At 42.2% G+C, this 14,746-nt stretch overlaps 1 protein-coding gene across 1 annotated transcript in view; it reads right to left on the reverse strand.

Annotated features, from left to right (window-relative positions):
- Positions 1-14,746, reverse strand: part of TRIM44 (tripartite motif containing 44) — a 180,317-nt gene that overhangs the window by 139,623 nt on the left and 25,948 nt on the right. The window contains 1 exon segment of the mRNA XM_013006068.2: positions 8,888-8,965. Within this exon segment, the coding sequence (XP_012861522.2) occupies positions 8,888-8,965 (78 nt within the window).

Here is a 14,746-nt window from a genome sequence, read left to right on the forward strand (position 1 = left end):
TGCTACCTCGGCTTTCTGAACTGTAGATTAGGGGTTAAAGTAGATGTTCTCATTATGTCCCACTACTATTGATTCAGTCACATTATGTGAGATCCTATGACCAATGGAGCAGTTGACCTTCTGAAACAGGTAGTTTAAGGCTGACTGTACCACTATGTATCTGATTTTACATTAACTGTTTCTACAGTGGCCCATAACTGTAATTAATGCCTGCACTAAAACGAAACAAACTCCTTTAACAGAATCTGTTTATGCAATTAGGAAGAAAACAGAAACACCTTTCCAGGTAAAACACTTCCATGGGAGGTAATAGCAGATTAGCTTTACTAATCTGGGAACCAACTTTACTAAAGTAGAGCTCAATGATGGAAGTGGATTAAATGTTTTAAATGTGTGCATTTATATAAATGATAGATTAAAAAAAGCAGGGCTTAAAACAATATATATTCATTTTTAAAATGGCTAACTTATTGTTATGTGATTTTTCACTTCATTTTTTAAAAACTACATGGCCTGCTACCATTAAGACAATTTGATTCATAATTGCCCTATATAGGGTTCCCAAGAATCTGAAACTTTACCAAAACAGCATCTTTCTCCTTCGCAGTGGTTAGTGTGTTTGAACTACCAACTTTATGGTGAGCAGCCCAACCGTCAAGCCACAGCACTACCAGGGGTCCTTAACTACATATCTAGAAGACCAATTTTCTATCTGAAAGGCAAGGCAAATGCATTATGGGAGTCCCTCAGGATATAGTCTACAACCATGGGCATCAGAATCCCCCAGGTGCACATTTTAAAAGCCGACCACAAAAACATTGAATTACATACTCTGGGTGAGACTTAAAAGACTGCATTAAGAAAAAAAGTTCCAAGGCATAGAAGCCCCTGCAGGTGTTGTATGTTTTCCTTCCTTCTTTTTTCTTTACACTTGTCTGTTTCCAACTCTTCTAGAGAATGTGTATTACTTTCAGAATGGTGGTTAGAGGGAAAGAAGGAATTGTTTGATAGAAGCAGGGGGGCTGTGAAGGAGAACAAAGAGCTGCGTTCTCCTTTCTGCTCTTTATGGAGGACAAAAAGGAGCCACAATTGCTCCTGGGGAGTCGCCATGCCTCAGAGGTGGGGCTGAGCCTCACAGGGGCAGGAGCCTTTCCTAGTGGTGGCCTCCCGTATGCCCAACTGGTGGAGACATTGTCTTTGCGCTTCATGTAGCCAGGGCTCGGCCTCAAGGCTACCATTGGGTGCCACTGAGTTGTCTCTTAGCAACTCCATGTGTCAGAGGAGTTTGCCCAATAGGGTTTCCTTGGCTGGACTGTTGACAGGCCTTTTCCCCATTCAAGCCACTCTGGGAATTCAAACAACCACTATTTTAGTTAGCATCTGAGGTAGCTCTAAACTGTGGCACCACCAGAGTTCCTCGAGCCTCAGTGACAGTAGTCCACATATAGTATCCAGCCAAGAAGGGCATGTGTCCCCTGTGCCGGGAGCTGTGATACCTCTTTTGCCAGCTCCCCAATTTCCCACTGCAAAAGGCCATTCTGGAGTCCTGGGGTGCTAGAGGATAGTACAGACCTCTGACGGCAGGAACCTATGAAAAGGGAAATATGAGAGAGGTGCAAGGAGGAAATCCCACTGTAGGGATGTCAGGGTGTATACATGTCAACTCACCCAGAGAGGTAACAACGGGGAGGGTGTGAAGAGCATGAGCTATAGTATAAAACCAATCTAATGTTAAGCTACTTAATCCCTCTACATCTTGGTTTACTCAACCAAAAACTAGGGCAAATAATACTTATTTCCATAGGGTCTTTGTAAAATAACTATAAAATGCCTGCCTATCACTTACAATGTGTCAGACACCATGGTACTAGGGGATTAAGAGAGAAAATAAACACAATTCATACCCTCCAATTCACAACTTCTTTCTTTAAATAGGCAGTACTGAAATAGGTTGATAATTCTAATAATTCCCCGGCCTAAGGAACACTGTATGATCCTTGATAACTTGATAACCATAGTATTTCAATTATTTGCTTCAGACTGGTGAATAAGCACTGCACCATCGAATACTTCTGTCCTGGGCTGGGCCTAGATCAGGATGAGGCCTGCGCATAACAGGCCATTAGGTTTTGCTAATATTCATCGCCACTGGTGCATGGGGAACCCACAGTTATGATAGGAGAGTGACAGACTGGGCTGGGTTGTTCTACGGCAATGGTATCAGCCACTCAAAATGCCTGGAACAGTGTGTGTAGTTACACAATCAATGTACATGCTGAGTAAAACAGGAAAACCACTCTCAGATCTGCTGAACTGATTTCAGGTTGCTAGCCAATTATTTCATTTCACAGTTTGGTAAGAAAATCCTTAGGGATTGGAGAAAGCAAGAAATGGGTGGGAGGTTGGGGGGGGGGGAAACCCTGGTATATTTCAGGACATTTGGGTATGAACAAATCCATGCTTAATCCTACCCCACTCAGACAGAATAATATGCATCACTTTGCCCCAGTTCCTAAAAGCTTCTTTTTTTTGAGAATGACTTCTGATAAGATTAGTATGAAGCTGAGGCAGAGAACTGTGTTTTTAAGTGCGTTTACTTCAAGCACATCAGTTATAGGAAAAAATGAACAGCGATCTTAGAGAGACAGAAAAGCAATCAATACACAATGGAGAAAGTGGCTGTTATTAACTGCATAATGAGAGGTGAGTTTGATTGAACTTAGCGTGCTATGCTTCTGGTTGAATGCTCTGAGGGACCAGACAGGAGGAAGAGAGGGAGGGGAATCGATGTGTCTCCCCTGGATAAACTAAAGAAGGTAAGTACCTCATCATTACAAAGGAAATTGGGCAAGACAAAGACCTCAGTCTATTTTAAACTTCCTAAAATTCCAGTTACATGTGTACGCACACATTTACACATACACACTTTATAATTTCCCTAAAGACTAGCAGAAGTATAAGACACCTAGGGATCCCAACTTCATAGGCAGCCCCCAATTTCCCCACAGAAGAATTCACTTCAGAGGACAGCACTGACGCTAAAGCTCAGGGAGTGAGACATGTCTGATTAGAGTACACAGGAGCAAATGAAGGGAGAGGAAGAGAGAGTGGAACACATCCTGGCCCACCAAGCCCTGAGGATGATATTCCTGCTCAGAGCATCCAAAGCTCAGAGAGGACCATAGAGCCAGCCCCACTATGAGACACAACATCCCTCATTACACATAGTGCTATGGGGGACAACACTGGAGACACAGTGAAGGAACTGAGCCTGATCTGACCCCACCACACTGAAGTGAAACATTACGGGTGTACAAAAGAACAGTAAGAACAGAGCAATGAAGTCCCCAGGGAATACCAAAAATAGACTTTGGGGCCAGGGCATGGCATCCAATCAGACTCGACTGGAAAACATTCCTAAAGGTCAACAAACAGACCTTGAACTATCTATAGGCTTTTCTTTTTCTTTCTTTCTTTCTTTCTTTTTTTTTTTTTGATCCTTGGGTTTTTTGTTGTTGTTGTTGTCCTGATTTCTTTTGTTGCTTTGTTTTGCTCTGTCTTGTTTTTTGTGCATATTATTTATCTCTTCAGGTCTATCTAGATAAGATAGGCGGGATAAACAATCTGAAAGAGAAAACTACAGGACTGACAGGTTCCAGGGTGTATTAGTCTAGGTACTTTGGAGAAACAAATCCACAGCAACTCATGTATAAGAGAGTTTTATGTAAAGAAAGTGTGCATGAAAACATACCAACCCAATGCTGCCCAAGCCCACAAGTCCACCATTAACCCATTAACCCAACATCAGTCCACAAAGTCCTCTACCTCACAAAACAGAGGCAATGATGCTGACTGCAGGAGGAAAGCTGAGTCAGTGAACGAATAAGCATCTCAGCACTAGCAGGGGTCCCCACACGGCCGCTCTAGCACCCAGGGCCGCACCGGGATAGGTCCATGTGGCTTCTCTTTGGGGATGTCTTGCAGGAAGTCAATCCTGCAAGCTGAAGCAGGGAACTGTTAAGGCAGCTGCACCCTAGTGCGACCATCACAAAGCAAGAGACCCGAGAACTAGAAAGGCAAGGCTCACCACCCATTTATCCCTCCGCCTTTCAATTAGCCCCACATGTGATTATCAGCCAGGTTGGCACAATTAACTAACTCACAGGGGTACATGGAAGAGGGGCAGGTGGGGAAAAGGAAGTGGGGACAAGGAAACAACAAGTGATCCAAAATCGATGGCAAGGAGGGTATAGGAGGCCTGGTAGGGCTTGATCAAGGGCAATGTAACTGAGAGAAATTACTGAATGAAGGTTGAACATGACAGTGGGACAAGAGGAAAGTAAAAGGAGATAGAGGAAAGAACTAGAAGGCAAAGGGCATTTATACAGGACTAAATAGAGGCATGTATATATGTAAATATATTTTTATATGACAATGGGGAAATAGATCTATGTGCATATATTTACAAGTTTAGTATTAAGGTAGCAGATGGATATTGGGCCTCCACTCAAGTACTCCCTCAATGCAAGAACACTTTGTTCTATTAAACTGGCATTCTATGAGGCTCACCTTCCCAACACAATCGCTAAAGACAAAGTGGGTGCATAAACAAATGTGGTAAAGAAAGCTAATGGTGTTTGGCTATCAAAAGATATAGCGTCTGGGGTCTTAAAGGCTTGAAGATAAACAAACGGCCATCTAGCTGAGAAGCAACAAAGCCCACAAGGAAGAAGCAAACCAGGCTGTGTGATCACAAAGTATCTGTAGGCTCAGGTACCAGGCATCAAAGAACAAAAAATCACATCATTTTGAATGAGGGGGAGTGTGGACTGGAGACCCAAAGCCCCTATGTAGGCAAATGGACATCCCCTTACAGAAGGATCGTGAGGAGGAGATAAGCCAGTCAGGGTATAATATAGCACCGATGAAACATACAACTTTCCTCTAGTTCTTTAATGTTTTGCCCCTCCCCCACTATCATGATCCCAATTCTACCCTACAAATCCAGCTAGACCAGTGTATATACACTGCTACAGATAGCAGTTGGAATCACAGGAAATCCAGGACAGATAAACACCTCAGGACCAATAATGAGAGTAGCGATACCAGAATGGTAAGGGTAAGGTGGGGTAGAAAGGGGAAATGATCACAATGATTGACAAATAACCCTCTCCCTGGGGGATGGACAACAGAAAAGTGGGTGAAGGGAGACATCTGACTGTGTAAGACTTGGAAAAAATTAATAATTTGTAAATTATCAAGGGTGCATGAGGGAGAGGAGGGGAGGGAGGGGAAAATGAGGAGCTGATACCAATGGCTAAAGTAGAAAGAAAATGTTTTGAGAATGATAATGGCAACAAATGTACAAATGTGCTTCGAGGTATATATGGATTGTGATAACAGTTGTACGAGTCCCCAATAAAATTAAAAAAAAAAAAGAAACCTAGGGATAGAAGCCCTGCTTTGTGCAAATGATATTTTTATAAAGTTTGGCAGAAGAAAAAATTTCTTATAAACTGAATGATCATTTCAAGCATTTTAGAATGGCTTATTATTTAAAAGTACATTTCCTATGAATCTCTTTTGCAAAAAGGTTGCTTGGATTTACAATGAACTCTTCCCACTATACTCCAGTTTCTAGATCCCTGGACTCGTTCATCTTTAAAACAACAGAGCCTGCCTTTGAAGCATGAAGCACTCAGAACTTTGCTTGGCCCTGCCCCTATTTGCCAACCATCATCAGCTCGGATTCCCGTACTTGGACTCACTCCTAGTGACTGGAATTTGATGTCTCCTGCTGCTCCTCAGTCTCCAGGATTCATGGCTCCAGGATGGACCATGAGCTTTGTCATCCTCCTAAATACTCTTAAAAGGGTCCCTTTCCTTCTTTTTGGTTGGCAGTGGGTGCTTAGGGCACTCATGTCCTCTTAGGCCACCTGAGCCGTGGTGCCCCAACCCACTTCTTATTCCCCTTCCTTAGATCTTTGCCAACCTCTGTTCAATTTATCATTTTTGTTTGCCTGGATGTTTTTTTTTTAATGCCGTGTCAGAGTTGAAAACATGTGGGCTTATTTCCAACTCTTCAGGCTATTTGTATTTTCATGAGAAAAAACAAAGCAAGAACAAGGAGAAAGTACCCAAGGTACAAAACAATGGCCCTCCGATGCTGGTTCCTGTATCAGACTCACCAGCTCTGCATCCGCTCGGAGGGATTGTTGGAAACAATGCTTCTCCAGTCACTGAGACTAACTGGATCTGACGCTCTGGGAGTGGGTACAGCACTTGGTATTTCAATAAAACCTCCCCCAGCCTCAAGTTTAAGAACCGCTGTTCTAGAGGGAAAGAAAGTGTCTGACAAACGTTTGGGGCACAATGGAACATACCTCTAAAAAAAATTAAGTCTTTATCATTCAAACTAAAGAATTTCTAGGATGCTATTGATTGAAAAAAAATCATTGTAAAACTTCAAGTAGAATACAATGTTTATAGAAAATTCAGAAACTGTATTTACATATGGAAATATATTTAGAAAGTTACACAGTGAACTGTGAATAGCGGTAACTTGGGGGAAATAGGTTTACTTTCCCCCTATGATTTGATTTACTTTCTTAATCAGAAGCATATGTGTTTGTATTACTGTGTGTTATTTACTTATTTATTTAATGATTAATCTAGGCATCTTCCACTCTTCTCTGGAAAAATTCGTAAGTAAAAATTAAATGAAGCCCCAGTCGGCTTCAGTGTCTGGACTAATCAAGGTTGGTGATGCTGTGGGGAATTCTAGAGCAAGTGAGGCGGAGAGAGTGCTCAGCCCTCCACAACTCAATGGGTCTTCTATGTAAAGCCACCCATGACAGGAAATGACAGCTTTCTCAAGTCCAGTGATCCAGCTGCTCTTAAATAGGCCAATTTAAAAGGGGGTGAGGTGGGGATTCCAAGGAGAAACAGAACAAGCTAGAACTTAAGGGTTCTCTTGAGAAATGCCAATTTATTTCTGGGAAATTTTCCTTTGTTGTAGAAATAATGTGTTTAAGTGGCCCATTTTTCACCCCCCTACCCTAGCTGGCAGTCATTCTGCAACTATGGTCTCTCCCTTTCAAGCTGGCTGTGTGTGTACACAGCATACAAGCATGGTAACCAGAATTTGGAAATAAAACAGGGTGGTGGAAAATAATCAAAGACAAAATGAAGCAGAGGTCGAAGAGGTAAGTTTGTCTACATATGTTCAAGATCCAGTTCTATCCTGACATTCTTTAGCTTATCATGCATCATGGGAAAGTTCTAAGGCTTCCCTAGGCTGTTCTCAGGGTACCACTCGATTCTTTCGCACATAGCAGGCTCCCCATCAGAAGCACTGCTTGTACACAAAGGATTCCAAAGCATTTCTACCTGCATTATCATCTGATATGCACACACTCCTCTTCTTCACTGCCCAGTGGGTTGCAGTCATGTGGGCGTGGTGAAAACAGACAATATAGTTGTCATCCTTGGGACAGCTGTTTCCCCAGAAACCAAGGAAATTTGGTCAAAAAAGTTTTAATACTTAATCCGTTCATCCTCACGAAAGGGAAAATTACTTATACTTAGCATCCTCATACTTTGAGCTAGGAGAATTGATAAAGGTGATCTCATTATTTTTGAAATCTACCAAGATACTCTCTATCTCTGGACCCTAAGCACACCAGACAGCCAAAGAGTTCACCAATGCCCCCACTACGCTTGCTGCTGCGTGAAGATAACATTCTTTTGTAGATGGGGGGGGGTGGCAGTGCCTTCTGAAAGCCTGTCTGTCTATGGCTAGGCCTCGCAGACGTTTTCGTCTAGAAGACCCAGGCGGCACACCAGGATTATGTGGTAGGAAGGAGATGAGGTGTGGGGCTTGATCTGCAGCATAATAGGAAGCGAGACCACAGGCACTAAAGTCACAAGTTGAATTCCAACTCTTCGATACCCTAGGATTTGAGGTAATTGACTACGTCTCAGAGCTTCAATGGGAATAATGTACTGGAACATACAGGGATATTGGAGTCATCGACAGTGTCTAAGTTTCCTAGCCCAGAGCATGGTTCCCAACAGGTGCTCAAAAAACCCAGTGATTCCCATCCCTTTATATAGCCTTTTAAAGAAAAAGTGTGTGTGGGGGGGTGGGGTGGGGTGGGGGTGGGATACAAAAGAATTTTAAAAGGTATGCTCTCTTCCCAATTTCACTGTGAGAGGCTCTGACTCTTGGACAGAGCCAGCTGGCACCCACAGCAAGTAGTGCCAGAGTTAGTGTCTGGGTAGGAGGACGGAGCCTGTCAGTGAGCATCCCACCCCCCCTCCGCATGTTGTTCCTAATCCACCCCCATCCTGGTATGTCGTCTCCCACAGTTATCAACTGTCCAGCCCCCAACATCTGACAGGAAAAAACCTGGCAGTTTTAGACCACTTTCCAGACCAGACTGCAGGTCATGAGGACAAAAGCATTCTCAGTGGCAGCTGGCTCCTGTGAGTGGGGGAGAGGTGAGATACAAGTGCTGAACACCAACTGGATGGGTCTGAATCCTGTTCCAGCCTCTACTGGTAGCTCAGATGCCTTTGGCTGGACTTAATGGACACAGAGGACAGAAGTCCCAACGGCCTGCTAAAGGAAGATTAAAAATGTACTTGTCTGCAGTTCGGAGAAAACAATTAATGATTATGTGTTCTAAGTCATAAAATAGACAGGGGAAGAGTAGATGACTTCTCTCTAGGCATATTAGGACTCTGCTCTGCTTTTGATGGGCAGGCTTAATTAGATCTTAATGTAATGTTCAGACAGATGATCATTAACAGCCCTCAAACTTAGCTCAAGGAGAATGAAATGCTTGGAGCACAGTGCCCAGTCAATTTCCAAAACAATACTTACTTTAGGGTCTGAACTCTTGAATTTTAATCTTTCCACCAATTCTATCATCGCCGCCTTCAGTCCGCCCGAGTCTTTGCTCTAAAAGAAAGACAAGTTAGGGGTCACTAGGCAGCATTTTGTAGCTCTCTAAAACACAAACAGCATTGCAGAGAACAATGAAAAGGAAGGCCATTTTCCCCTTCTTATCAGCCAACAGTACTAAACTACTGAAGAGCACTGCATAGTTCCTCTCCCAGTAACCTGGGAGAGGTATTGGAATGAAAATTAAATGCCATTTGTACAGGGTGGCTCATGGCTTCGTCTCAGGGCTCAGCTGCTCCAGTGAAGGCCAAGGCTCTGCAATGGAGACTTCCATCCAAGACGTCGGTTTTAGGGCCTACTGATTTCCATTTTGAGCTTGTACACGTCAAATACCAAACAACAAAAAAAACCAACCCCTAAATCCATCCAGATCCCAACTCCTAGTGACCCTATTCAGGGTGTACGTATTTATAGGAAGAGAACCTCATCTTTTCCCTGAGGGGAAACTGGTACGTTTGAACCACCAGCCTTATAGTTAGCAGTCCAATGCTTACTTGACAATGTCACCATGGCTCCACTTCAAACACAGAAGTGTGCAATACTAAATAGTCATGTACCAATTAAAAACAAAGGTAAAAAATCATAGGCTTTTAAAAGGGAATATCATTAGAATGACTGATTCAGAGGCTAGGTATATGAGTTAGGCAAATTAGATTTTGAATTTTGGATCTATCAATAGCTAGTTGACTAACCACCAATTATTGAGTTTCTAAAACCTCTCCTTTTTTATAATGAGGATAATTAATGAGTTTCTTTTTGTTTTGGTTTTTCCTAAAGCTTAACTGAAGTGGTGTTTGTAAAGCTACTGTCACAGTAGGTGGCCCATAAGAAGTGCTTCTTAAAATGTCAACTGTATTAAGGTATTTGCACATTGTGATATCAGACTGGGGGTCAAACATCAAATAAAAATATAAATATGATCTCCCAAATGCATGATATATATATATATATATATATAATTTAAAATTTTCTAGTAGCCACAATAAAGTAAAAATAGGTACCTAATTACTTTTAGTAATTTTACTTATATCATTATATCCAAACTATCATTATGGCAACACTTTGAAATCTATTATGTACTTCACACAACCCAGTTCAATTTGCTCTAGCTACAGGGGAGGAACCACATGGTAGTATCTTGGGTAAAGCGTCCCAATGTTGAGCAGTTCAAACTCTCCAACCTCTCCACTGGAGAAAGATGAAGGTGTCTGCTCCTGTCAAGATGTCTCATAAAGCCAAGGAACTGTTCCACTGCCATCAAGTCGGTTCCATCCCGAGAGGGCAGGGTAGAACTGCCATCCCGAGAGGGCAGGGTAGAACTGCCACCGCAGGATTCTGAGACAACAATTCTTCATGGAAGTAGAAAGCCTAGCTTTTCTCCCTGAGAGCAGTAGTGATTTCAAATAGCTGACCTTGCAGTTAGCAGGCCAATGTGTAACTACTATACCACCAGGACTCCTGACGACTCTACTCTCTAAATTCTTCCATGGGACTTAATATGATGGAGTGAGTTTGGTTCTTATTCTACTGTGGTTGTTATTTAATAGCCACATGTAACTAGTAGCTACTGTATTTAGATCTTAAATTCTAAAACCCCAAATAAACCCACTGTTGTCCTGTCATTTCCAAGTCATAACAACCCTGTGGGGCAGAGTAAAACTGTCCCCAAAGGGTTGGACTTTCAAGACCATAAATATTTACAGGAGAGGGCAGGGCTTTCTCCCACGGAAGGTCTAGTGGGTTTAAGCCATGAACCTATGGGCTAGTGTCCAAGCACTTTAACCACTATGCCATCAGCCCTCCAAAGTCATACTGCCTACATTTACATACCAAATCTTCCACTTGCTGTGTAACCTTAAGCAAGTAATTTGGCCTCTCTGTGCCTCCATTTATTTATTTATTTTAAGCAGGTAAACCGGTTTTATTTTCATTAGATTTTGGTTGAAAATGCTATAGCATTTTGTAGTATTTCTCATGATCCAGGTACACAGTATTTCTTCTTCCTTCTTAGGGGCTACCTTATTTTGTGTTGCTCCAAATGCAGTTATTTCCACTTGATATGTAAAATAAAGAATACTTGGTAAAAAGAGACATTTATCTGATTCAGTGTCAACAACAGCTCCAACAGTTTATTGCCACTTAAGGACCAGGGACTATTTACTCTAGTGATGAATACGCCACTTGAGCTAGAGCTAGCTCTTTAACATCTTGAGCTTAACCACAAAGCCGGACATGGGACAGTTCCGCCAAGCTCTCTAGATGATCCTGAACAGTAATCTTTTCCCTACCCAATCATTCAACAAATATTTACTAATACCTAATAGTTCCAGGCTCTCGATACAACTATTTTGAGTTTTCAGATGACAAAATAATCTTTAATGGATTGGACTTAGAGAAAAACAGTTCAAGCCCAATATCGGACTCTGAACATAATATCCCAGAAGTACACTATAGTAAATATGTCTAGCTAGTGACAACCGAGTGAAATGGCTTTAAAGACTTGATATTACAAAAAATTATTTTATAGCAAATAAGTATCCAAACATGTTCTTTCCTCATGACTGTGAATGTCATCAATGTAATATAAAATATTTTCTTCACTTGCTTCTACTAATGTCTTCACAACCAATTCGTTTTTCCTCTGACGAAAAGTTCTATGTCACACTTAAAGCAATGTAGAATTCCCAAATATCACAGGATAAAGGACTGAACATTCATCCACAGCTACACCTATAGGATATAATTCTTGGTTCCACCTGTGGCTATAGTCATAGTGATTTTCCATAGCCATTTTTCCTGATCAATTTTTGATGACCTTTATCTATCTGCAAGGATCAGACTTTGTTGTATCTTTAAGAATCTGGCTGTAGGGCCCAAGAGCTCTACCACCGAAGACCTCCTCCTCCTCCTCCTCGATCTGTAGCCAAGCCGAAGAACTCCACTTATTTATCTGTAAGTATGGCTAAAAATGCATCTATGCTACAAGATTGTAGTAAGGTTGAATAACTCAATACGTGTCCAAGTGCTGAGACAAGTACTGGCACATGGCAAATGCATGAGAAATTATTGTTGCTGTCTCCTTCATGTTTTAAGTTAGATTAAGAATTAAATATTTTATTTTTGGAGTTCCTATGCACAGCATCAAGAAGAGATTTTTAACAGTCTGCTGGATGAATGAATTGAATAAACACACACTCTTAAGGCATGAATATCCTAATAATAATACATTACATGTATACCGCACAATCTAAAGTCACATGGCTTCATTAATTTTCTTACCAAAACACTACAGGAGAGGGTAAGAGCATCATCCTCATTGTACCAGAAAGTACTAAGAGGCAATCAATGGTTGTTTTTATGAGAAGGGACAACATAGAAGTATAAACAAACACTCCAAGTATCACTTACTCAAAATTGGCCTCAGAATCAGCCATATTTTCCAAAGTTCAGGAAATAGTAAGACTCTACTATGGATTAAAATATACTAAAGGCCGAATATCCTTCCCTCCCCCCGCCGAGTCTCTCTTTCCTCTCTAGACTATACAATAAAATCTGATAGGACATGACTCAAATTGACATCTGTTTCAGATGTACTTGCCAAACATGGCTTAGCTCCCATTTCCTTTTGGATGTCATTCTAAATTTTCAGTTTGTATTTGTTTTACGATGGTGTACACCTCTCCTAATTTCTTCTCCAATTTCTGGTCTTCTGTCCTGTGCTCTCATACCAGTTGGGAAAAGGAATCTGGAGGGCACATACCAGCAAGTGGGTGAGTCCCGCACTATCTAAAAAAGGGTTACGTTGACAAACACAAGCCTGCTTTTATAAGATGATCAGACAACAAAGCCTGTCTGATGATATCATTCCACCAACCTGCTTCTCATTGGCTGGACAAGCAGGTCATTAGTCCCTGGAAAGCTCTCTTCCCCCACATCCCAGCTGCCAGCGCCCATTTTAAGCTCTCCAGCAAGAGCCTTGATGTATTATGACTGTCCCCCCGGCTTTAGAAAACAGAAAGGAATGCAACAGAGCCTTAAAACCTTCAGAAAAGCAACAGCAAGCTGATGAAGGAATCCTTAAGCAGCAGGTCGCCTGTGTGCAGGCAGATGGGTCTTGTGCTGAGAGATAAGGGGCCCTGTAGCCTCTTTTCATAAGAACGCACTGTGTCAGCAGAATCCTCCCTCCGTTTCACAAAGGATCAGCAGCATTGCCTCCTCAGGGGAGAGACTGAGGCTCACGGAGCTTCCCTTCAGGAAAAAAAAATCACCCTTCCCACTTCCCCCAAACAAACCCACTGCTACCCAGTTGATCCTGATTCATAGTGACCCTACAGGACAAAGAAGAACTGCTGCCGTGGGTTTCCAAGGATGTACATCTTTCCAGAAGCATACTACTTACTATATCTTTCTCCAAATTAACCTCACCATGCCATTTTTAAAGAATTATCATCAAGGATTATTTGGACTCTAAAGTCTCCTATAGTCTGATGCCTTTTTGAAGGCAAAAGCTCATGTGACATACCCCAGCCACCACATCTGAGCTCTGGGAACACCCCTACTATACAATCTCGTGTGTCCACACCCGAGATTTAGCCATTCCTAATCCCTCCATCAAAGGAACCCCAGTGGTTTAGTGGTTATAAATTAGGCTGTCATCCATAAAGGTTAGCAGTTCAAAACCAGCAGCCACTCTGAGGGTAAAAGAAGGGGCTTTCTAGTCCCGTAAACAGTTATAGTCTTGGAAAATTCACTGAGCAGTTCTACCTTGTCCTATCAGGTCGCTAGAAATCTGCATTGACTCAGTGGCAGTGAGGCTGGTTTTCTGGAATCCTTCCATCTTGTTCAGTTCCAAGTGGCTTTTCCGTCCTTGGGGAGATGGAGTAAGTCTCTGAAGGCCCTGGGGGCAGGCTCAGAGCATTTGGCAGGTATGCCTTGGGGCCCCTGAATATGTGAAGAGTAGTCTGGAAGAAGAAGGGCATGGCCATAAGAGGTGCTTTCTAAAGATGGAGCTCTGAGAAGGAGCCCAGAGATGTCTGGATCTAAGGGTACTATCTGGGTACGTGTGTTCCCAAGCCAAAGAGTGCTTAAAAGATCCAAGTTAAATATTCGTTTGCAGAGTATACCCATTATTCAAAAGGTAACCACGATAGAAGATCATGTTCTGGCACAGTGGTTAGCAAATGAGCAATTCAAATCCACGATCTGCTCTGAGAGAGAAAGATGAGCTGTTTGTGCTCATGAAGAGTGTTAGTCTGAGAAAGCCAAGGGAGTAGTCCTCCTCTGTCCTATACGGTGCCTATGAGTTGGAAAAAACTTGATGGCAGTGGTTTACATCTTCTAGCTGTAATAGGGCAGAATGACCATCTTTGAAACTTGATTTCCACTTAAGAAGTGTACCATGACAGTAAGAAAGGCAGGCCATCGATTAGAATGTTCACCAGGAAACATCTAGCACAAGAGAAAACAAACAAATAAAAAAACCCCAAGCAACTGGGTATGAAAATAAGCCTTTTCCCTAATTCCCTAACCTTGCAAACATCCAGTTCCATAAGTAGCAACAGCGCTGTGCCTGGTTAAGAAGTGAAATCTATTTGCTTGACATTTGCACATCTCCACCTCCAATGCAACCCAATGCATTCCAAGAACAAAAGGGTTCCGCCGAGCACATCTTGTTTATGTGCCTCTTTCCTCCCCCAGGAGAGTGTAGAAAAAGACAAATGCTCTGTTGTGACACCCACCCCTCAGAGTTTGATAAATCTGTGCCGGTGTGGGATGTTT

Source organism: Echinops telfairi, unplaced genomic scaffold (assembly GCF_000313985.2).
Source record: "Echinops telfairi isolate 266 unplaced genomic scaffold, ASM31398v2 ScPeMD7_60;HRSCAF=208, whole genome shotgun sequence".
Classification (NCBI taxonomy): domain Eukaryota; kingdom Metazoa; phylum Chordata; class Mammalia; order Afrosoricida; family Tenrecidae; genus Echinops; species Echinops telfairi.